The sequence below is a fragment of the Primulina huaijiensis genome, unplaced genomic scaffold, assembly GCF_012295235.1.
Source record: "Primulina huaijiensis isolate GDHJ02 unplaced genomic scaffold, ASM1229523v2 scaffold37775, whole genome shotgun sequence".
Classification (NCBI taxonomy): Eukaryota; Viridiplantae; Streptophyta; class Magnoliopsida; order Lamiales; family Gesneriaceae; genus Primulina; species Primulina huaijiensis.
The window spans coordinates 347,431-371,805 of NW_027358831.1; the positions used below are offsets into that span (position 1 = coordinate 347,431).

At 36.1% G+C, this 24,375-nt stretch overlaps 4 protein-coding genes and 1 long non-coding RNA gene across 12 annotated transcripts; 2 read left to right on the forward strand and 3 right to left on the reverse strand.

The window, feature by feature from the left end:
* Window positions 1–300: 300 nt before the first annotated feature.
* Window positions 301–4,262, reverse strand: LOC140968780 (uncharacterized). Of its 2 annotated transcripts, none has more exons than XM_073429887.1 (3): window positions 3,980–4,262; window positions 2,681–3,326; window positions 301–799 (listed from the first exon to the last, which is right to left on the reverse strand). In XM_073429887.1, exons 2-3 carry the CDS (start codon window positions 3,145–3,147, stop codon window positions 733–735), a joined length of 534 nt encoding a protein of 177 aa, XP_073285988.1. In that variant the 5' UTR covers window positions 3,148–3,326; window positions 3,980–4,262; the 3' UTR covers window positions 301–732. The 2 variants fall into 2 exon arrangements, with proteins under 2 accessions (XP_073285988.1, XP_073285987.1); XM_073429886.1 differs by having other exon boundaries at window positions 2,681–3,323; window positions 3,980–4,260.
* An 882-nt stretch (window positions 4,263–5,144) lies between these two features.
* LOC140968720 (uncharacterized) lies at window positions 5,145–13,799 on the forward strand. 3 transcript variants are annotated; one of them, XM_073429792.1, is made up of 22 exons: window positions 5,145–5,360; window positions 5,808–6,060; window positions 6,149–6,225; window positions 6,406–6,483; window positions 6,602–6,733; window positions 6,994–7,044; window positions 7,137–7,280; window positions 7,389–7,511; window positions 7,644–7,721; window positions 9,001–9,093; window positions 9,165–9,287; window positions 9,960–10,043; window positions 10,368–10,466; window positions 10,599–10,796; window positions 11,213–11,288; window positions 11,577–11,680; window positions 11,755–12,011; window positions 12,097–12,183; window positions 12,282–12,512; window positions 12,726–12,804; window positions 12,905–12,968; window positions 13,481–13,799. In XM_073429792.1, the coding sequence occupies exons 2-22, from the start codon at window positions 5,970–5,972 to the stop codon at window positions 13,597–13,599; spliced, it is 2,388 nt and encodes a 795-aa protein (XP_073285893.1). In that variant the 5' UTR covers window positions 5,145–5,360; window positions 5,808–5,969; the 3' UTR covers window positions 13,600–13,799. The 3 variants fall into 3 exon arrangements, with proteins under 3 accessions (XP_073285893.1, XP_073285892.1, XP_073285894.1); XM_073429791.1 differs by having other exon boundaries at window positions 5,147–5,360; window positions 5,803–6,060; XM_073429793.1 differs by having other exon boundaries at window positions 5,147–5,360; window positions 5,959–6,060.
* On the reverse strand, window positions 13,653–14,182 carry LOC140968724 (uncharacterized). The gene is made up of 2 exons (XR_012173834.1): window positions 13,981–14,182; window positions 13,653–13,866 (listed from the first exon to the last, which is right to left on the reverse strand). It is a non-coding gene; the product is annotated as an uncharacterized lncRNA (long non-coding RNA).
* Window positions 14,183–14,277: 95 nt separating this feature from the next.
* LOC140968723 (uncharacterized) lies at window positions 14,278–17,514 on the reverse strand. The gene is made up of 7 exons (XM_073429799.1): window positions 17,223–17,514; window positions 17,052–17,141; window positions 16,517–16,597; window positions 16,275–16,406; window positions 15,275–15,493; window positions 15,055–15,147; window positions 14,278–14,709 (listed from the first exon to the last, which is right to left on the reverse strand). The coding sequence occupies exons 1-7, from the start codon at window positions 17,472–17,474 to the stop codon at window positions 14,548–14,550; spliced, it is 1,029 nt and encodes a 342-aa protein (XP_073285900.1). The 5' UTR covers window positions 17,475–17,514; the 3' UTR covers window positions 14,278–14,547.
* A 765-nt stretch (window positions 17,515–18,279) lies between these two features.
* Window positions 18,280–23,175, forward strand: LOC140968721 (O-fucosyltransferase 16-like). Of its 5 annotated transcripts, XR_012173833.1 has the most exons (11): window positions 18,280–18,585; window positions 18,684–18,740; window positions 18,984–19,074; window positions 19,183–19,259; window positions 19,783–19,871; window positions 19,955–20,138; window positions 20,685–20,866; window positions 21,177–21,279; window positions 21,843–22,174; window positions 22,263–22,826; window positions 22,912–23,175. XR_012173833.1 is itself a non-coding variant. In XM_073429794.1 (10 exons), the coding sequence occupies exons 1-10, from the start codon at window positions 18,418–18,420 to the stop codon at window positions 22,699–22,701; spliced, it is 1,722 nt and encodes a 573-aa protein (XP_073285895.1). In that variant the 5' UTR covers window positions 18,280–18,417; the 3' UTR covers window positions 22,702–23,175. The 5 variants fall into 5 exon arrangements, 4 of the variants coding, with proteins under 4 accessions (XP_073285895.1, XP_073285897.1, XP_073285898.1 ...); XM_073429794.1 differs by having other exon boundaries at window positions 22,263–23,175; XM_073429796.1 differs by having other exon boundaries at window positions 18,281–18,585; window positions 18,684–18,734; window positions 22,263–23,175.
* The last annotated feature ends 1,200 nt before the right edge of the window (window positions 23,176–24,375 follow it).

Below are 24,375 nucleotides of genomic sequence, written 5' to 3' on the forward strand. Positions count from 1 at the left end.
ACCTCGTCGGATAAGACTCGTCCAAAAAACTATTGATAAGAGAAATGGAACAAAAAAAAATATTTCACTCAAGTACTTATTCCACCGATTCAAGGCCCCATTAGAGACTGTAATAATAATATTAGTGTGTACACATATCACGGTGATCAGCCTCTACAAAATGGTAAGTCACTTAACAAGAACTTCACAGTGCCTTCAACTTTTTTAGTAAACACTCCCCCTCGGAGTACACAACATTTTGCAATTATGGAAAAAAACCTGTATCATTTATATGTTTGATCTATAGTATACACGAAAACATTTTTATATCGCAAAATATGAGACTTATTTATCCAATGATATGTGAAATATTTATAGAAGATTTTAGCACATACGACTACAGTTTACAGGACTACAGAAGAAGTAACACAGCTCACAACAATAAGACAATAAAAGATGTAATTCACGTCCAAAATCACACATTAACACCAACATAAGGCAAACTAATAACGATTCTATCATTCATCCTCGTGGCAGAAGATTCGTCCCAGACTTCTCCGAATCGAAATGACCAAACAATAAACTACAGAAGATAGCTATTATTGCACCAACACGAGCATCGACTGCGGCGAAAGGAATTGGAATACAGAAAGAATAGAGACACCTCTGGTATAGACTCAAAATTTCCTTCTTCCATGAAGCTCAATGCACCTTTTGCAGGGACTCTTTGGATTAGGGAAGAAAAACCTCAGACTACATTATATTGCAAGAACAAGTCTTTTTGTTGCAATGATAAAATTCATCGTCTGATCCATTTTCACTGCAATCACATTGAATGCTTGATTGTTAAACTGACTGGCAATGTCAAACAAAGAACAAATTCAACAAGTTCAAAACATGTTCAGCATGCAAGTAGATTGTGAAGCCACAGACGGATTAAATGGGATTGCACAAAGTACAATTATTTGCAGACAACCAAAGTTTAGAAACAAAGGCGCGCATGTTTATGCAACACAATAAATCCAAGGTAAAACTATAGTAGGGGAAAGCTCACTGCTCATGTGCTTTTCCTAGTAATGCGCAGCTTGAGATTCCAAAACTCTTTTACATAATTTTTATCCATGACAGATAGCCTACTCGACCCTTTTATCAACTCCGGTCCCTTCACCTATTAGTTATATAATCATATTCCAGTTATTTTCTTCCTACAGCACAATAATACAAAGGACCACTTTAAACCAAAACTCGTGGATGTAGAAAAGCCAAACAACAGAGAGAAAGAATGGAGCAAGTAGAGAGTAAAATAGTCATTTGCCCCTAGCTTCAGTACAGGCGAGTAGTTAAATTATGGATATGCCTGGTCCAACTTTTAACTACTTATCCGAGGTATACAAAAGTCACATCTGAAAACTAGGTTTCTGCTTTATTTTCATTTTATTCCCCATAAATGCATTTCCAATCCTTTTTCACATCTCCAAATTCAATCATTCTTTTCAATTCACATTTTCCTCACTTTTAAAAACTACATTATTATGTTTTATGATATGATGTCAACAACTCACCCCACCATCTTCTCAAATTTTAAAATATCCCACACATTATAAGCCATTATACATTACCTGATAGCAGTTCTACCAACAAATTCTCACATTAAATAACTGTTTTGACAGAAAAAAGTCCTGGTCTAAAAACAAAAATAAAGATAATCTTATTCTCTCATTTAACTTCAAAAAAATATGTTTCTACAAAAATAAAACAGAGCATAACCTAAACAGAAAACGAGGTAAAGAAATGCCCAAGAGTGAGCTTTTTCCTTTTTCTTTCACTTTCTGCCACTCTAATGATATCTGAGGTTAAACGTGAATTGTCCATGAATAACCAACATTGTTCACTCTCACAAACAAGTTTCTGAGATAAGAAAGCTTTCATGATCAACATTTTTATATGTGATGCCAATCGTTGTAAAAGTATGCATGGATTTACAAGATTCCGAAAACATGCAATGCCGTGGTACCATTTTGAGATATATAGTTTCTGCATTTCCATACACATGATATTTAAGTTCTTAAAGAAAATCCCATAAGAAATCAATAAAAGATTGATGGAAAATAGTGACACCATTAGGTTTTCAAGTCGATAAAGTTATAACTACTCAGTTCATCAATAGCATGTAATACTTCATGATAAATAAAAATATTATGTAGTACTTCTTGCATCAATAAAGATTTAAAACAAGGTGTACACCCACAAACACACATACATTGAAGCTTTTTCTTCTAGAGGATAACAATACAATGGACCACTTTAATCATATATCATAATTGAACTCATGTCTGAAAGACCATAATAATCATGTAAAATAAGTAGGTTTCCTGTGCTTACTTCAATAACTAAAAAATGCACAATACGAGGTTAACCAGCTAACCGAAATAGAGAGTTCCACCAAGTATGAGAATCTACGTCACAAGGTCCACAGAGAACAGTAGACCAGATGGGGTATTTCCGACCCTCAGTCACATGATGACATTCAACAAATACAAGCAAAACAAAAAACAGAGAACAATACAAGGAAAAAGTAATTGTTGGTAGTTGGCAAGTAGCCAGCGTATCCCATACCAAACAACATAAATGACACAAAAGAGAGAAAAAAAGCTTCTAATGACCGGAACATAAAAAAATCGAAGCATCTAAGTTCCCTTACCTCATCTCAAATTCCCGAACCTGAAAAAGCTCTCCTCCAGAAGTATCTGTCCACTGCACTTTCCTCCTCTCCGTTTGACAAGCAGCATCACCATTCTTTTCACAAAATGCTGTGTGATCCTTGGTACAGCCACCACCGCCTGTGGCAGCAACTGAAAGATCTATTGGTTTCTTCAAACTACTCTTACGACTAATAATCTTTCTAACGCTGCTATTATCATCATCACAATCATCAGACCGTGATAGATCTTTACTCTCACAAAAAACAGCAGGTCCCGGCAAGACTTCTTGGTTTAGCACCGGTCCAACTTTCAAATGACATGGGCTCTCAAGTCTGGTAGATGGGCGACAAAAGCACACAAATAATGTGCACCCGCAGACAAGCCCGTTCTTCCCCGAAGCCAGCTGGATATCAGGATCAACCTCTTTATCCACCAATTGGTACTGATTCCACGGTGTCACTCTCATGGGTCTTCCTAATATTCTCTGAACTCAGTATGATCCAAATCGTACTGTACCTAGAAGCTAAAGAGGAGAAAAATATTCCTACTACTACAGCCAATAGCAACACCTATTCTCATCCGATCACCACCCAACTGCTTGCATTTTTTCATTCTAATTCGCATCTAAAATGCATAATTCACCTGCTACATCCAACATATAATCCCATTATACAGGAGTTAAGATACATTCAAAACATGAATATTCATTCAGAAAGATGGTTCAATAAAACGATCAACTTTCTGGTTAAATAGGTTCCTCCGTGAAATTATGAAGGGGATTATTCTCTTTTAATTACTGGCGTTAGTTCTTGAAGAAGTGCTTGTCATGGAAAACAAGTACTAATGCATTGATACCTAAGATTTTATAAACATACACGCATCTCAAAATATTTGATTTCAAGAAAGTAACAAGATCCTCGGATTCAACTAAAAGGAAAAAACTATGCATTACCACCTGAAATTTTTAAAAATGAGCCAAAACAAAAAAAAACCTTAAATCGCAATCGCACAAAAGCAAATTGTTGGAAAGTGATCAACTTTTATATTAAAACTAGGAAAATTTTCGAAACAAGAATCAAGCAGTCAATGATCGTACACTTACTATACAGCAAGCAAATCAACACACACAAACATATTCCTGCTGTCAAACAATTACATAACCAAGCCATCCCAAACAAAAAAAAAAAAATCTTGAAATTCCATTTCTTAAAGTAAATTTCTTCCCAGCAATGAGCTAGGCCGCCACATCCCAAGAAAAAAGATACGATCGTCTATATTGAGAAAGCAAAGGTACATACAGATCTGAGCGCGACGTCGCTTGACAATTCAGAGCTCAGAAAACTGCATCTGGGAATGTCCCACAAATTCTTACAGAGTACAAATTGAAGCATTATAGTTCATCATGCAGATTACAGCCATAGGTTGATTACTCTTAGAATCAAGTGCCAAAAAAAAAAACTTTTTCAGGTTATTTGTATATTCTTTGCACAGAGAGGAGATACAATGAACTTTTGAGAATGAAGGGAAATAAAACGGACCAGACTAATTATTGTAACAAGACAAAGAATTGAAAGGGGGGGAGTGCACCACCAATATGGCGCATGATAGTATGGGTCCCTTCGAAGATTTTGGTGTACTGTTCAAAATTTTATCTCCTCCGGCATTTACTTACAGATGTTGAAGGAAAAAAGAAGTGAATTTCATAGGCTTCCATTTTACCCACTGTTTTTATCCCATTTATTATATTTTTATTGAATAAAATTTTGCTTATTATCTACGTTTCTGAATTGTGTTTAACCATTTAAGTAATTAAATTAAATATGTTATTTAAGTTAATTTAATTATATAAATTTGTTTAAATAAAAATATATTGTTAAAGTATGTCTATATTTGTTCGGATCATTGTTTAGCTAAAACAATTTAAATTTGCATTTCAATCAATCAAATGTTTTTAATCACGCAATTATAAAATCAATAATTTTTACAATTATAATTATTTAATTTGTTTTATTAATATAATTAATAATAATCTAGTTAAATTTTGTAAAAAGAAACACATTGAGTAAGTCTTTCGTGAGACGGTCTCATGAATTTTTATCTGTGAGACGGGTCAATCCTACCGATATTCACAATAAAAAGTAATTCTCTTAGCATAAAAAGTAATACTTTTTCATGGATGACCCAAATAAGAGATCCGTCTCACAAAATGCGACGCGTGAGATCGTCTCACACAAGTTTTTGTCTATATATATATATATATTATTAAATTAAATCTACGTGAGATATTGTAATTTCTTAAATTAAGTTTAAATTCAAATTCAATGAAGAAACAACTAAGAAATTATATTTATGAAGACTGGGCCGAAGGGATATCACATCAGTCCGAACTAGGAAATCCGGCCCAATCAAATTGCATTAAATAAACGTGCTTCCAAAAGTACTCCGTACCAAATTGTCGCACTTCGTTATAGGGTGGGCGTTCCGTTTTCGGGTTTTGGGCACCCGACCCGATCGCTCGGGTGATTTCCGAAAATTTCAGGTACCCAAACCCAATAATTATTGTGTTTTAGTCCGATTGCGGCAGCTAGGTTTCACAATCACCGGTGTTCTCCTCCTATTCCTCTGCGCATTGCAGGGGCCACACTGTGTCACTGCTTCACTGGGCTTCAATATCATTTCGTAAGTTATTGTTGTGTTTTAATCCGATTTTTGTTTCATTTACAGCTTGAGCGTCGATTATTGATGAATATTTTTTAAGACAATAAAATTACTAATTCAAGCTTGGTGATGAATGTTTCACCCGAATGTTACAAAAAGAATATATAAAATATGAATAATATGACCATCTCTACTAACTTTCCCCCTAGTACTGCTTTTAATTTTGATTTAAATCTGGGAAAAAAATACCGATTTAGTTTGGACTTAAATCTGGGTATTTGTTGATAAATCTGATAGCTAATTAATATTTGTTAATCAATCTTATTTTTTCCACTGTTAGTTAATTAATATTAATATATATTCACATTATTGTTGAATTCCTCAATATAAAAGTAGAGTGAAAATTAAATATTTGGCTGTTTTTATGCAATGCTGAACTCCAGTTTTTTCTGCGTAATCTTAGGGTAGTAAGATACTCTGGTTCAGATAGTATTTTTGCTACCTGAAAAACCGAGAAACCCGACCCGACGCCCACCCTAGGCATCAATCTTCATGGGAAATAACCATATCAAATTCTGACCAGAGGGTTAGCGTTTTATTCTGGTGATAATTTTGTTAGATTTGATCGACATGGGAGGCTCTAGGGTTCAATTGAACAAACACCATAAAACCCGATTTGCTTCCAAGTCTTCCCGCAATGTTCACAAAGTTTCTTCAAAAGGTGAAGTTCTTGATTTGCAAATTGTTTTATCTATCTCTTCTAAGTACAAATAACCTCAATTTCTACTCTCTTTTTTTATTTCTGTCAGATAAAATTAAGAAGTCAAAACCTGAACTTAATGTTGTCAAAGGATCGAAAGCTGCTCGACTTCAGCGCAACAAGATGGTATCGTTAAATTTTTTGTAGATAACTGTGTGCAACTTGCTTGATTTTCTATGTCTATTGGTGTAAGTGCTCTGGATTTATGTCACGAATTACTGGTAAATTGAGCCGAGCAGCTTCACATGTTGAAATTTACTGAATCGTTCGATTGAATTGAATTCTATTTAACAAACATGACTGCAGATAAGGGAACAGAAGAGGGCCGCGGTTTTGAAAGAGAAGAGGGCATTGTCAGGACAGATGAGCCCTCCTCGTGTTGTTGTATGCACTTATTTCCCTGGATCCTTTTAAGCAACTAACATAAAGATGATGATAAAGTTTCTGCTTGTTTGAGTTCTTTTTTTTTTAATTGTGTTGTGATGTTGCGTATGTATCTTAGGTGCTATTTGGCCTTTCGGCCTCGGTGAACTTGAACTCACTTGAAGAAGATATCCTAGATCTGTTGTCTGGAGAGAGAAATGGAGCGAATTTCCCTGCTGTTGCATCATCTGATTACAAGCTGAGAGCCACAGTACGTTCACAATATATTCTATGTGCCCGAACTTTTTGTGTGTTGTCAATGATGGATATCATCTTAGTTCCAATATAAGTTTAGGTGCTTGTTGTTTGCTGATATTTAACCCTTGCCTGTTCACTCACCTTGTAAATATGTGATTTTGATGATATATTAGGAATTTAGGATAACAAATAATTTCCTTGGTAATGTTTTTTCAAAAATCAATAATGTTAATGTGAAAGTCGACGGGCATTAACTCCATGTGTCTACATTAGGTCTTGAAAGCACCTCATGGTGATTTGTTCGCATGCATGGAAATGGCCAAGGTAATTTACTGGTTCATTTTTTAATTTTGCATATCTAATACTTGTTACTATTGAATTATCCGTACTTTTTATTCTGACAACTTTTTTTGTAGGCTGCTGATTTGATTGTGTTTGTGGCATCCCCAAATGCATTTTCTGAAGAGAGTGACTCCGATTGTTTTATTGATTCATTTGGATCTCAATGTCTCTCTGCATTCAGAACACTCGGTCTTCCAAGCACCATGGTGCTAATTCGGGTATATGATTTTTCCCATTGCCATCTCTCTGTGCCCCTCCCCCCTTATTCTGTTAGTTATAGAATATTGGAAGGAAATTATGTGTTGAAACCACAGAGGTGTCTTTAGGATCTTCCTGATGATTTGAAAGGAAAAAATGAGCTGAAGAAGATGTGCATGTCTGAGATTGCTTCTGAGTTTCCAGAAGATTGCAAGTTTTATCCCGCAGATAAAAAGGATGAGTTGCATAAGGTAAATTGTTAAACTGATTACCCTTTTTCATCGCAATGCCATTATAAACTGAGGCAACTAAAGCTGTCCGACAATCCTCAGTTTTTTTTTGGATCCTGAGACTTGTACTCTGTACTTATTTTGTGGTCATAGATCCTCTCACTTTTCAAGGAACAAAGGCTTAAGGTGCCTCATTGGCGAAACCAAAGGCCTTACCTTATGGCTCAAAAGGTACAATATGACAAATTTTTAGGCAGTCTTGTAAATTTTCAGTTGCTCTTAGTGGATTGAATTGCTTGTATCTCAATTTTCCCCATTTGCCCATTTGAATTGTTAATCTTCCTTCATTTAATTTATTTTGCACTTGAATAGAACTTTGACTAAATCCCCCTTTGACGGTGCTAATGACTTTGAGATGCATGAATGTGGTGAAGCCGACTTACTTTGCTCTGTTAACATCGAGATTACTCTTTTTGACTCTTATCTAATTTAGATTAAATAAATGAAGTACAATTACTTTTTAATTGTATCGGGTGAAACCGTTTCCTGTCGAGTAATTCTCGATGACAAAATGTAAGGTGGTGTTCATGTCAAATTGTCGAACATAGTTTTTTAATGTGACGTGCTTTGTGGAGCTTTTTTTGGTAGCAATTTGTGGGAGTTCTATTTGAAAGTGATAAACTTCTATAAGGGAAGGGTACTAGGCCAATATCTTCCGAGTAATCAAATTACATAAAGCAAAGTAGGGGTGTCGAAATGCGACACGACCCGTCAACCCGACACGACCCAACACGAAAAAAATCAGGTTCGGGTTGGGGTTTTTCGGGTTCGGGTTGGATGGGTTCGGGTTAGTACTATGTTAGACGGGTTTCGGGTTGGGTCGGGTTGGGTCGCGGGTTGACCCGAAAACTCTTTTTTTTTTGAAAATATTACCTATATTTTTATATATTGTANGAAAAAAACAAAAAAATTTCGCGGGTTGACCCGAAACCCGACCCACCCGACCCGANACGACCCACCCGACCCGATTGACACCCCTAAAACAAAGACAACCATGAAATGAAACTTTGACTAAGAACCCGGTGACGAGCTTCCTTGCCTTTTAGCTTGACTTCAAGTGATCATGTTAGAATTGCCACAACCTCCCTGACTGGTCACATATCTTTGAAGATTATCCGTAGAGCAAGATTTAGTCATCTTTGAAGTGGATATTAAATATTTTAAATCTTCCAAATCTTCACGACCCATCTCCAAATTCTGTGACCCTGTAATTGAGGACAGGAACATCATTATTGGCGTATCATGATATAGGGAGATGGTCATTTGCATGTATGGGTGAGGAGTTATATGTGAGATTGCCAAGTTACAAGGCCACCTATACTTGTCATTGACTAAATTAGTAGATTGCAAATGAATTGACTTCTAACTCGTGGGAAGAAATTAGATGCTACTTAACTCAGATTCAAAGAATCTTGCTTTTCTTATATCCAAACCTTCAAAATTGTCTCAGGTTGACCTTGTGGCCAATGATTGCAGTTCAGAACATTGTACCATTGTCCTTACAGGCTATCTTCGTGCTCGTGGTCTCTCTGTAAATCAGCTGGTGACATCCTCAGCCTCAGGAGTTGATTTACTGCTTTGATATCTGTTAGTGTCTGATATTTTCTGGATCAGGTACATGTAACTGGTGCAGGGGATTTTCAGTTGCATAAAATTGAACTTCTTAAGGATCTGTGTACTCTGAATGTACAAAAAGGAGGGGACTTCATGGACTCAGAGGGGATAAATGATGTACAGGTATGCCATTAATTGTTTAAACTTTAATGCAGATACATGCTTTGGATGAAGTATAATAATCGAATATTGAATCATCTATATGATGTGATTATTTGCATTTGCTGTAACTGACACTCCTCTACGGACCAAAGACGTATTATGTCCAATCAATGCCCATAGATACACGAGACATGATGTAATGTCTATGGATAATTTTTATCTTTGGGTTCCATCTCTCTTAGGATCACAACCGATCAGAACCTTTTTTTTTTCTACATTACCCTTTGAAAAATGAAAGCTAATGACATGAACAATCTTTTGGACCAAAAATATTTTGCCGCCGAATTAATATTGTCAACGTGTCTGCTGGTTATTTTTGTGATTTATGTATCTGTTTTATCTTATGGTGGATTTGGATGGTAGTTGAAGGAGTAATCCTGGCTATTATACTCATAGACCAACTCTATGGATTTCAATGTGAACTGACTGCCTTGAAACTTAGCGAACAAATTTTAGGTTAACATGCTACTGGTATGGGATCTTTAGTCGCACGTTAGTTGTTTCAGATTTCATGATTAGAACTTGAATCTTTCCACGGGTGGAGAGTGTTTTACCTCCGTACTTCATTTGACATTGACTCTTGCCTCTTGTATTCAGCTGTATTCATTTTGTTATTTTTCTCGCATATTGCAGGTTGTGAGGTGCCTTACCCCTGATCCTATGAAGCAAGAACCTTTAGTAATTGAAAACATCCCAGATCTACTGGCAGGAGAACAGGTTGATATCTTGTGATTGGTGCTCCATATATTTTCAGCTTCTGGATAGTTGAATTTGTTCTTGTATATCTTTTACTTCAATTTGGACATCAGGAACCTTGGCTTCTATTTCAATAAATACTGTCCTCAATAATATTATAAGTTGATTTCTTACTTATGCATCTTGTGTTACAGCTGTTCGCTATGTCAGCAGTTATCTGAGATAACCTATTGTGCACCGGAAAAGCATGATTCCAATATTCATTAAATTTTCTCCTGATACATATCTCTTTCCTTCATCTTTGTATCATCTCTGCTGAGTACCTGTTGATATTTCTTAATTCAGACATGGCCAACAGAAGCAGAAATGGCTGAAGCTGACAAGTATGAAGAGGAGACAAGGGTGAAAAAGAAAAGGCTTCCTAAGGGCACATCTGAGTATCAGGTGCGGCCATGTTTGTTCCCTTGTTTAAAAATTTCTAAATACTAAATTTCTTTAATGGGGAGATTGGCAATATACTAGGTCACTACCTATGCAATGTAATTAAATGCTACTACTGTTGTAAAAAAATTACAGGCTGCATGGATTATGGATGATTCTGACGATGATTATCCGGCAAGCGATGAAGATGGAGCTGATGGGATGGTGGTGGAAAATGGCGAGGCCTGCTCTTTTGATCAGAAAGTCGAGAATGGCTTTGAGTTAGACGAGGATCAGGCTTCACTGAATTTGAGAGATTCTGATGAAGAAACTGACTTAGATACTTCCATGATGGTAAATATTTGATCTTATCGGCCCCCTACTACCAATGTCAATAACCTCTACAAGCATTATAAGCAGGAGGTATATACCAAATGCATTACAATGAATTGATACTTGGCGTGAGTTCCATATCTTTTTTAACTGTAGTAACAAGTTCCTTTAAGAGCACTCTTTGGAACAGGCCACCGTTTGATTTTTGTGTCTACTTTTAATTATTTTTTATTCATGAAAAATAGTCCATGTTATCTATTGATGAATACTTCAGTAGTCTCAATCGATAATTTTAAATGGAGAACATTAGTTTTCTCATTCAAGTGAGGTCATATTCTTCTATCTAAAGCAATTTGAAGCTCATTCTTTTAATGCCTTCTACAACAATTTACTTATTTTTTTCCTCTGAATGTAAATGAGGTTACTTTATTCTTCAGGAAGGTGAGAATTTAACAAAAGAGCAGATAGAGGCTCAGATTCGAAAAATCAAAGAAGCACACGCTGAAGATGAAGGTACCTTTTCAGTATTTTATTTATTTTCTGACATGTAGCTATTTTTTCACTTTTTAGTCGGTCTTCAGTTACATGAATATATGTCCCAAGTTTGTTTAGCAAATTTTTTTTTGAATTTTCCCAGAAGATACCTTGAGCAGTTTGTTGTTTGAATAATACGTCTTGTATTGAGCATGACATTCATTTAGTTTATTGCAATTGTATTTGACTTTCTTCTCTAGTTCTTGTTTACTGAATCTCATTTAATTCTCATCCGGTTGCTAATTGAGTCTATGCGTTACAATACAGAGTTTCCTGACGAAGTGGATACTCCATTAGATGTCCCAGCTCGAAAACGATTTGCCAAGTACAGAGGTGTCAAGTCTTTCAGAACCTCTTCATGGGACCCCAAAGTATGTTTGTAAAATAGATTGAACTGTCCTGGATTTTATCAGTAATGTCTCTGAGGACTTTTACTACTTTGTAGGAATCTCTGCCACCTGAGTATTCCAGAATTTTTGCATTTGATAACTTTTCAAGAACGCAAAAACATGTACTTGCAAAAAGTCATGGTATGGAACAAGACACAACTGACTCTGTACCAGTTGGCTCGTATATAAGAGTTTATATAAAGGAAGTTTCAGTTAGCGTTGGATCTACGTTATGCAAATTGGTGAAGACCATGCCAGTAATATGTTCTGGTCTTCTGCAGCACGAGTCTAAAATCTCTGTCCTCCATTTCAGGTGCTCCTCTTTTATCTGATTTCTTGTTGCAGCAATTACTTTATAAATGCCTTTTTTTACAATATTTAATTGTATTGGATATTAGCATTCGGAAGCATGACACGTATACTGCTCCTATTAAAGCAAAAGAAGAACTCCTGTTTCATGTCGGCTTCCGCCAGTTTATATCGCGGTAATTTATGTTTGCTTAAGTTGCTTTAGAAGAAGTAAATATATGATTCTATTGTCTTATGTACAAATTATTAACTCATTCTAACTTTGGTATTGCAGACCTATTTTTTCCTCGGACAGTATCAATGCTAACAAGCACAAAATGGAGAGGTTTCTTCATGCAGGGCAATTTTCCATAGCTTCAATTTATGCTCCGATTTCTTTTTCATCACTTCCTTTAATAGCCTTCAAGAGCCCGGGAGAAGATGCCACTCCAACCATTGCTGCTGTTGGTTCATTGAGAGGTGTAGATCCTGACAGGATTGTTCTGAAGAAAATTATTTTAACTGGGTATGATAGATATCAGCTTCTTGTTGTGTATGCTTTAAACAACTGTGAACTTTTTTAAGTTAATGTTTTGATGCTTAGGCAACTTGTTCATAAAATACCTCGTTAACGAATAATCAGTTGGCTTTGATTTCGGAATTTATAATGTGGTTTTGCATTTCAATTTATGCTTCAAAATTGGATAAATAATAACACAGCAGGATGCATCTCATGCAGTTATCCACAACGAGTATCGAAATCAAAAGCGACTGTGAGATATATGTTTCATAACCCTGAGGATGTGAGATGGTTCAAGGTTAGGAAATCTGTAAAATATAATTTACCAAAGAAGTTTAAAGTTATTCGAAATTTATTGTGTAGTGGTTTCTTTCTCAATGATCTTTTGTTGGTTGCAGCCCGTTGAAGTTTGGACAAAATGTGGTCGTCGCGGTCGGATCAAGGAACCTGTAGGCACACATGGTACTTTCCTCACCCTATTGAAATTTGGGAGAAGTTTACTTTTGTGGAAAATGATGCCGAGTTTTTAACATTGAGCTACTTTTGTGGAAGATGATACCAAGTTTAACATCGAGCTGATATATGTATCTACTGCTGTGTGCATGCGAATTCTTTTACCCGTTCGATGAATTTTCTCATGGATAGTTGAGATCTGCCTTTTCAATCATATGATGAAATTTTCTGGCTTTGTTTCCTCTACAAAATCAAGGTGTGCCTTTGGTGGCACCCATTTTCCTCTTTTTTTTCCTCATCTCTCGACATTTTCACATCGCAAATTAGTGTGTTGCCAAATAACCTCAATGTTTTGGATTCTTTCTCACATACGCATAACTAAGATAATCCAACATGATCGCTTCTCTTTTCTATAATTTTTGTTATTTTTTCTTCTACAAAGAGTGGAGACTGGTGATACACGTTCCAGTTGGTTGGATTGATGACATGACCTTTTTTTATCGCTTTGTTTTCTCCATCAGGTGCGATGAAATGCATACTGAACGGAGTTCTTCAACAGCACGACACCGTGTGTATGAGTTTGTTCAAGCGAACATATCCAAAGTGGCCCCAACAATGGTTCCCGCACCAAGGCGATTGAAAGTGGCAAATTATTGTCAAGTGGGAATGAAGCTCTGGTTCCGATTCGATCACTTTATGTTTGCTGGCTACCTTTTGACAGAGCTCATAAGGGAAGCAAAATTTTTGGTTGTACACTAAGAATCGATAATAGTAATTGAAGTAGAAGTTGTCACATATAATTATTTTAAATGGTATTGTAATCTTGCTCCTCTTTTCATATTGCCCCAGTGTCTTAAAATCCCAAAATTGTAGTCGCTATCATGCCACGTGGATAAAATTCAAGTGTCTTCGAGTCTTCAAAAGTAGTAATTGTTGCCAAATCGCATAAGGTGAGACTCAACTAACGAACTAGCATCACAAGAGCATCCTTGGAATCATTCATTCATTGAGTTAAATTTACAAGTAATGTAACACGATGGTTGACTGCCGAATTACCCATAAAATGCGACATGTCATGGTGATAGGCACAATTATAACAACAATAATCGTGGAAGCGTTGGTTGCGAGATGAGTTGAAGTTTGAGAGGATGAAATTCAGAGATCCATCATTGTTATTCAATTTTATTGTGGAATTGTTGCCCATAAAATGTGTTCATTTCATTCTTTATGTATCACATAAATGAAAGACAATTTCGTATTCCAAGTTTTAGTTTTGATTAATTTCAAGGAAATGTCTTTTCATCTGCTTACATGAAAATGTTCTCAACTGATTTTTTTATGTCAATATATTACTGTTATATATGACAAAACACATCTTACAAAACTAGTTAATGAATCTTAAAAATATGATGATTGAATGTTGGAACACTTTCTGAATCCTATCATGCTCGTGATGCCACTTTCAATTACAAATGATGGCATGCTTTACCCTATGACAGTCCATTTTCTATCACATTTTTTTGACTCCACTTACATTACATAGACGTGATATGCTACTCCTAGCATGGCAAGAAACTCAAAATGACCATTAGATGTTTTCACCTGGGGGGAGCTCTGCAAGTTTTGGTGGAGCACCAATAACACGTTCCATGTCGAAACGAACTTCAATATTCCGGATACCATAACCAACCACCATAAGCCAGTAAAGCAACTTGGCGAGTTCTGGAGCACTCGTCTCTGTCACACTAGTCTGTAAGTAACAAAACACAAAGTACTTGGATGAAATTATTTCATAGGTATAAAAGGAGAAAACTACTTGAACCCATGTCTACGATTAGACTAACAGAGATCCCCTTAACAAACACAGAATGCTGAAGAAATTAGCACATGTGAAAAGCAAAACCACACAGTAACAGGACTTCATTTTTAATACCAGCCTTCACTTATCGTTGGCATCTTATCCAGATCTAGTATATAACTGCAACAATATGCCCGAAAAAATTTCTTTAAATCACAAAAATGTTGTCGGGATTTGATACTCAAAAGTGTATTGCTACCAAAGAGTACAAGCATCAGCAGAAGCTAGTAAATTTACCTTCATTTGACTTGGATCAGAGACAGCCAATAGTCGTCTTACGAATGTGTTCATCGCCAGCACAGCATCCTCGCCCGCAGTACTGGTCAGCTCCTGAGTATTTCTTATTTCATTAGTATTCACTTGTTTATTTATCTATTCATTACGGTGTCTATAGGCCATAATGAGTTTTAGAATAATTTATTTGTTTCCATAAACCAATTTTATAGAGATTTCTGACCTTGAGATTTTGAGGCTCAAGAGATTTCAGATATTCCATCAGTTCATTTTGCTCATTTGTAGATTTTTGAGCCACTTGTCGATTTAGTTCCTCGATTTCCGCTTCGAGTAGTTCAATATATTTTACTGCATCAATCTTTTCTGGACCTGAAATATTGTTCCACCTTATAACTTCACCAGTCACTTTTTTCTGCGTACCTGGGGAATAATCTGGCACATCCTAAACCTCAAAAGAGCAAAGTCAAAAATCTCACTACAGATTTGTTATGTTACTTGATGGCATTAGAACGTAATAGTCAAAGATGCACATATTGACAATATAAATAGTCAGAGAATATTTACAATTATGTATATCTCTGCAAGCTAGATATATAGCGTTCGTGCTGCAAGAACACCGTGCAACAGGACTGCGACGGTGTTCCAGATTGCTGCCCATTTATACCAGTGTTAACATGATAGAATTCTCCTGAGGCATTTGCTGCCATGGCAGATTTCTGAGCAGCTGGCAATGCTTTCGTACGGTAAGGAAATGCACACAGCAGGAGCAAATCTAAGAATAGCTTTCAATAGGACACCACCATTATCCTAATTCTAATTCTAATCAAACCCATGATTTATTTTACTAAAATAATATCCCTCAATGTCCAGCATTAGTCAAACATGAAACTTGAACGTCAGTTTTCAAGATCATCAAATCATTAGGCTGGTGATCATTAAGACATTAACATTTATACAACTCTAGGGTCTAGAATGCTGTCAAGTAACACAAGCACGTTTACACGACCCATGCAGTTTTCCTTCTCTTTTCTATAATTCTAAATGCTATTGGCATGTACTCGCAGTATTGCTTTATCTAGGTTGACATGGTAAGACACTTCTCAACATATTCTCACCCTTTACCTCTTATGCATGAATATTACGTGAAACAAAGAAAAAATACGTGAAACAAAGAAAAAAGGAGATAGGAGAACAATCAGGAAATGGAAACCAAAAGAACTCACCTTTTTCTCTTGTGGCTCGGGAAGAGCAACTTGTTCCAGGCTTTGTTGCAATTCCAACCGGTATTGAGCGTTCCTAAACATATATCCAGTCATCAAGACACTATACATTAACTGTGCCAGATTTTCAGCGACCTGCACAGATAAAATGATAATCATTGCAAGGCATGTTCCCAGCTCTTCAAATTTATTGTGATACAAAACTGCAAAAGTAAAACTTCCGGATTAACATATGTTATACTTACAGTGGTTACTGTCACAGCAAAAAATTGTGGGGGAAGAGTACCAATCATATTCGTCACCGTTTGACGCATGGCATCAACTACCTAAAGTAAGACACACTTAGAACATTGAAATAGACCATAAGTGTAGGCGTTCTTAAACTTAAAAAATGCTAAATCTGTATTTAGTCATGCTACTAGTTTTAAGAATTTAAAAAAAAAACCATAAATTAGGTAAGACAGAAGTTCGATTGAAGGTATGATCTAAAAAATGGATTTGAAGGCATGCACTTTCAAGTCACTACGTTGGAGAATTTGAATTGCATTTGTTAACGATCGATAGAAATGCTTAAATGATAAATAGAGTATTTGAAATACATGTAATTTCAAAATTATCCGGCCGAAACGAAAATACAGCAGTCCAAACAAGTACGAGTGAGTCACTTTATGCATTTAAAATACTCAACCTACAATTAAAGATAAGGAACCCAGAAGCTTCAGCCACCAATAGCTCAACGAAAAGAAAAAGAAACATTTATTTTCCCATTAGTTAAAACACCTGCTGAGGAGCCCTTTTGGTAAATAACTCCATAAATTCGGGCTGCACAGTTTGCACGTACTCCAACAAAATCTCTTTCCTGCTCTTCGGCTGTAGTTTCATTCATAAAGAGGAATTAAACAAATTTTTTTTACAAAAAAATAAAAACTGGCTAATCAAAGACGAAATTACCAGAGTCCCATTGGGAGATTTGGAATCACCAGCGGCAGGGGAACTCTCGAAGTCATTGTCATCGGCATTTCCGGGAGAATCAACAGATTGAGCTCTGATGACGGCTAACTTCCCTCTGCGGATCGACAATTTCCTAGGGATGAAGAAGGAAGAGGGCAGCGTAAACGACGTCGTGGAGGAGGTAGAAAGTGCAGGGGAAGTGGGTTTTGATAAGAACAAAGAAGAAGAAAGCTTCAACGTTAAAGACGCCATTTCAAAAGAAGTAAAATCGAAGAGACCACCCCCTTCCTATTCATTCAATACTATTTTAAAACCAATTAAATTTTCCATGGGTAAAAATAGCCTTTTCATAAATTTTCATTTTTCATGTCCGGAAAATTAATTTCATCCCATAAATAAAATAGTAAAATTTCACAATCACTCCAATTTTTTAAAATTTTATTTAATGATTATAATATAATATATACATGTTTTAGTTTCTGAAAATTAAGGGAGTCCAATGGGCGGGTGGGTTCAAGCCCAACGCTATCATTCTAGGCCCAAAAAAAGGAAACTAATTTTTTTTTTCTTGTTTCTTTTATATTTGTCGTTCTAAAATATATAAATTTGAAATTTAATAAGAAGAAGAATGAAAGGGAAATTAATTAATGAATGAAACAGGCAAAATGAGTGAATTTGATGAAATGTGAAGGATACAAAATATATTCCATTTCGTAAAAATATTTTTTTTTCTTTTTTCTTAAAAAATCAACTAAATTTCGATCCAAATGTAAAAATAAGATCGTTGGTTTGTATTAAAATGTGTTTGAATTGGTAAATGTTTTGATTATCGTTACTGTATATGGCAATAGATAGTTCATAACTTCATATGCATACATATTATGTTCTTATTACAAGTAAATGTAATATAAACAAAAAATATATGATTTATGGTATTAAAAACATCTTATTCTTATATATCTAAATATTTCAATTATTTGATTTATTAAACATCTTATAAAATATAAAAATATTATTATTATCTATATATAAAATAATTTAAAGAGTCTAGTGTATTGAGAATCAATTCATTGTCGAGTTCTGCAAATGGTCCAAACTTGAAATTCCAAGAATTGCTTCCCAACTTGAGTTGCAGAAATTATGATGGTTCCCTCTCAATCATAGCATTTCCCAACCCCATCCGCCGCCGTTTCACATGGCTCTTCCGCGACGGCGTCACCAGCACTCCCGCCGCTCACGATACTTAATACCCACCATCTCCGCGGTGTCCGCCGCTCTTCTATTCCTTTACATATTTCTCTCGTTCTTAGCTCCATCTCATGTCGACAAGGATCACCTCCGTCACCCTCTTCGCTCCATCATGGTACCCCAAAAATGATTAATTTTCATCGGCGATTACTGTGTTTGATCGATCTGTGTTTGCGTTTTTGAATTATCAATTCTTTTCATTGTGTATTCCAGATGGATAAAGGCGTTGGAAAGGGAAATGTGGAGCCGTTGTTTCGTGTCCCGGTTAGGGTGACTTTATCTCAGCTTAATTTTTACTTTCATTACTTTGTAGTTAGCTGGTGGATTGTGGAAGTTTTTACTGATTATTTCACTCTGTTCGGACCACCGGACATATTTACGTTCCAGCTACAAAGTTAGCCCCTAAAATATATTGAACTTACTCCCCCATCCTCTGGCGCATTAATTAATTGTCAGGTCGATCCCGGGTCTGTGTTGTATTCTGATATCATGTTTATTGGTCATGACATGTAGACTAGTGGCCGCGAACACCGTCGAGATCTTTGGAAGTCCAAGAATGCTCAGTTTTATCATGGATGCAGCAACGCCAGCAGCAAGTTTTTAAGTGTGTAGACTTGGTTACAGCTTTTAAGGGTGCTTGCTTTTAAATCTGTTTCTGATTTTTTTTTGTTTCACCTTTTCTAAATGTTGGTATATTGTTTTCGTTTGACAGAAGCTACTGCCATCACCCATGCAAATCGATATTTGGCGATTGCAACCAGTGGAGGTCTGAACCAGCAGAGAACTGGGGTATCGAATTTATGACTTACATTTTTGTCATTTGATCACCAAGAAGTGTTTAAAATATCTTTTAGTTGTCTATTTTTCTGCTGAGAGAGATATTTACCTTTATCATCCATGATCAGCAGCGTTGGGATTGTGGAACTGTAGATTTTCTTGGTCGTATATTAATTTATTAATTCATAATGAGTTGCTGAGGATTCTCATGGATCATAAGAATAAGCTAGCACGTATTTGGGTTTTGCTTATCACAAGATTTTTCTTCATATAAATTTATTACTAACAGTCTATTTTTCATAACAAAGCCATCTTGAAACTGCGAAGAGTTTACCACAAAGTTCATCCCTTTTCTTTCACTATATCTCTACATATACATACATCTTACATCATGCCTAGTGACCTCCATCATGTGTAATGACCTTTCTTCAAGAAAGATAGTGGCTGAACGGTAGTCCAATCGGAATTGCTTTTCTGCATTTAGTTTTACTCAAATGCATATATTCAGTGCTAAACCTCTACAACATTTTGGCAGATAACTGATGCTGTCGTTGCAGCTCGCATTTTGAATGCCACCCTTGTTGTCCCAAAATTGGATTCAAAATCATTTTGGAATGATGCCAGGTATTGTCTTTAGAAAATTTAGCACCGAGGTTTTCACAAATTTATTGCTTCTTTTAGGTGCTTGACAGCCCTCTCTTCTGCAGCACCTTTTCGGAGATCTTCAATGTTGATTGGTTTATATCATATCTAGCCAAAGATGTTAAAATCATTAAAGAGCTCCCTCAAAGAAGAGGGCAGACATGGACTCCCCACACGATGCGTGTTCCAAGAAAGTGCAATGAAAGATGCTATATTAGTCGATTAGTACCTGTACTTTCAAAAAAGCATGTAAGTCAATGGGTTTCCTAAATGGTATCCTCGCATGAATTCTGTTCCCTCTGTGTATCAATTGATTAGGTACACCTTGGTTCTTTATGAACATTTTATGTAAAATTTAGTTACTCTGCACTTATTTGCATGCTCAGTCAAATTTTCACATTTATGTATGACACAGAGTGAAAAAGCTAAAAGGATGCCAAACCTGGGAAACAACTGTCTTAATAGAGTTTATTTTGACTGTGCTCTTTGTTACTTTTTAATCATATAGAGGAACCTACCATGGTGGCACGCTACATTGCTAGAAAAATGACCACTAATATCTTGGTGTATTGATTAAAAATATTGAAATTGTGTTACTAGAAAATGGTGTTGAGTGATTCATAGCTTAACTCTGCAAATTGGTTCGCTAATTCCTCTTGTCAGCCTAACTGATGATGTTGTGGCAAATACTCGTGCTCTCACATGATGACAACTCAACTTTGCATGTTGGTGCTGGATTCCCCATTTTTGTTCTTCATTCCAAGTCACTGATGACTTCATTTGTAATTGTGATAGGCTGTTCAGTTGACCAAATTTGACTACAGACTTTCAAATAAGTTGGAGACAGACTTGCAGAAGCTCAGATGCAGAGTGAATTATCACGCCCTGAAGTTCACTAGTCCCATCCTTGAAATGGGTGCAAAGTTAGTACAAAGAATGAAAAGTAGGAGCAAGCATTATATTGCCCTTCACCTAAGGTGCCTGATGAATACTAAGTTTCCACTAGCATCTGGTTTTATTTCACTTGACATCTCCTGTTTTATCTTTCACGACATTAGAGGTATGGATACTAGGAAAGTATTATTCGGACCCTTCTCGTTCTGTCACGGTCTTGTCTATTGAGTTTGTAGTTCTTACTTGGGCTAATTTTTAGTGAAATAGAAGAGAGTAATTTTTGCTTTAGGAATTTGGTCTAACTTCTTGTTGCATTTTGGTTACTTGTTTTGTGTGATTATTCAGATGAGGGTGAGAATGTTTTTTTTACGAGATTGTACGTCTTGTTTACAGGTTTGAACCTGATATGCTTGCATTCTCTGGATGCTATTATGGTGGAGGGGATAAAGAGAGGAAGGAACTCGGTAAAATACGGAGGAGGTGGAAAACTTTGCATGTAAGGCTTTTGGTGTAATTTACTTTATTTTTCTAAAAAGTCAGATTTAGTTAAATCTCATCAAGACATAATAAATGCTCAGAGAACAATGATTGATTTATAATTCATTTCCATGACGAGATTTTTTCAGTGAGGGGCCAGTAAGAGGGGTGGTTATTTGCTTGTGATTTGGCTGTTTTGAATTGCCAAGTCCATGTAAGCGGGTGGTTTTTGGCTTGTGATTTGACTCTTCTGGAATGCCAATCGTTGTAAAATGTTCGTGTATGTGAAGAAAATGTGAAGGCGTTGGTGTTTGTGGATGTGCGATCAGCAGCACAAGAACCAGAAATATAAGAATTCATATATGTTTGTGCTCCCAAGATCTTTTAAGGTCTAGTTCCTTAGATAACAGGTCTCAGGTTCGAGAGCCTTCAACCACAAAGCTCCCCCAGCTCAAAACAATTTCCATGTATATACTTGTGTGTGTGTGTGTGTGTGTGTGTGTGTGGTTACACTGTTTATTAGCAACAGAAATGATATTATTTTTTGAATTATAGTTGATATGATTATTGATTGATATACAGAATAACAATCCAGATAGGGAGAGAAGGCAAGGAAGATGTCCTCTTACTCCGGAGGAAGTCGGTCTGATGTTAAGAGCACTTGGATATGACAAGGAGACTCATTTGTATGTGGCTTCTGGAGAGGTATATGGGGGAGAAAATACATTGGCTTCGTTAAAGGCACTTTTTCCCAATTTCTATTCAAAAGATACTATTGCAACAAAAGAAGAGTTGAAATCGTTTTCTCCGTTTTCTTCTCGAATGGCGGCTCTAGATTTTATAGTCTGTGATGAAAGTGATGTATTCGTCACTAATAACAATGGGAACATGGCAAAAATTATAGCCGGACGGAGGTATGTCTTACTTCTTTCTTTGTTTTCCAACTTTTTCTAGAACAATTGAATTTCAGGTAACATGATAATAAGTTGCATTTAATTGCAGGAGATACTTTGGACACAAGCTTACCATCCGTCCAAATGCCAAAAAACTGTACAAGCTGTTCTTCAATAGAGAAAATATGACCTGGGAAGAGTTCTCCTCAAGAACCCGTAAATTTCAAAGGGGTTTCATGGGACAGCCGAAGGAGGTGAGGCCAGGAAGCGGTGTATTTCATGAGAACCCATCTTCCTGCATTTGTGAAGATTCTGAGGCAAAAGCAAATGCGATTTCAGTTCCACAAAAACCTGGCGAGCGCTCCGTTGATATAGATACGGATGTTGTAGTGGATGACCAAAATTCGAATGATGAAGAATGGTCTGACCCTGAAGATGATGATGATCTGAATAATCAAACTGGGAACATTATTTACAATGAAACGAGTTTCGACTATGATGCTCCATTGTCCGAGGAATCTGAGTTGGAAGAGTTGCTTTCAGACTAAAGTTATACACATGGGATATTTTAATGGTCTCTATACCTTTCCCAATGTGCTGCTGTTGGCACATAGTTTAATCATGAGCAAAGGCATTTGCTGAATGTTCATACAATATGCCGATGTTAATGAAGGTAAATCATCCTTTAGTCTTCTGGTCAAGTTTACGAAGTTAAAAATCTGACCATGTACCCTGGAACACACTTGGTCCTATCACAGGAGTGGATGTGTAGCAATTGTGATGGGAGGATCCCAGAGCTATGTTATGGAACCCGAGCAATGTTAAGTAAGGAGATCATCGACCTAATTGTGGGTTGTTAGGCACTTTTTGGTTTTGGTATTTTTTGATAATTATGTATTGATTGAGGTGTTCGAGGTTGCATTGCTTGACATTGCGAAGTTCATAGCGGAGGCCAAGATTTGAATCTTTTTAAAGAGGAGGTTCTATTCAATTTCAATGAATGCGGAAGTTATCGTGGGCCATGTAAATTCTATTTGTATAAATACATACTATATATATACATACATACATACATATATATATATATTTATATTGAATGAAATAAGATTAATATTTAATATATATACATATATATTGAATGAAAAAAGATTATTAATATTTCAAGGAACATAAATTGCTTGGATTCCAGTAATTCGTACAGAATTTGAACTAGACTTTTTTGTGTACACGGTCTCTAAGAGTTGGTCGGTCAAGAGGCATAAATCCGCCTACACACTCTAGCACTCCATTTATTACTAAAGTTTCGATACCATCATTTTTACTCGAGTAAGTTTTAGCATTTTCTGTGTCAGCTACCAATGCATGACATAAATGGTTGATCTTTACTTCCGTTGTCGGTACAAACAAAGCCATTAATTAGCCATGCCAAGGTCACAGCCAAACGCCAACATCGTTACCAATTCATACACCGAACTGGATACAATATACCCATACCAAGGACAACTTCCTTGAATTTTTCAGTGGAAGGTTTAAATGTGAAATTAATAACGAGCAAAATATCTATTGTACAAATGTTTGTGTTACTAGAAAAATTAAACTACAGCGATTGATTCAAGGATGAAAGTTAACACTAGAACAACCCGAAGTTTTAAATATAAAAAAATACACCCCGTCGTTTCAAAATAAAGAGTAGGTCTTTTGTGAGACGGTCTCACGGATCATTATATGTGAGACGGGTCAACCCTACCGATATTCACAATAAAAAGTAATACTCCTAGCATAAAAAGTAATATTTTTTTATGGATGACCCAAATAAGATATCCGTTTCACAAAATACGACTTGTGGGATCGTCTCACATAAGTTTTTCCAAAAAAAAAAAAAAAACCAACTGTTTATAATGTGTTTTTTTTTAAAAAAACCCTAACCACAGAACAGTATGATCAGGGGGCCAACTAGCCATGTAAAAACATTTCGTACGACACCTCATGTACGGCCAAAATTAGTCCTGTGTGAGTTGATCAAATAAATAGAAAAGTAGTGGTATGCGTACGGAATGGAGCTTTCGAAATTACAATGGTGGACAATTGCTTACTGTCTCGTGATTTTTTTCCTTTCATATATTAACATAATTTTATTTTATGTATTACAAATATGTTGAAAACTAATTTAATCCTCTCGCTTATTTCTACATCTTCCATTACCAAGAAAGGGGCTAATATCC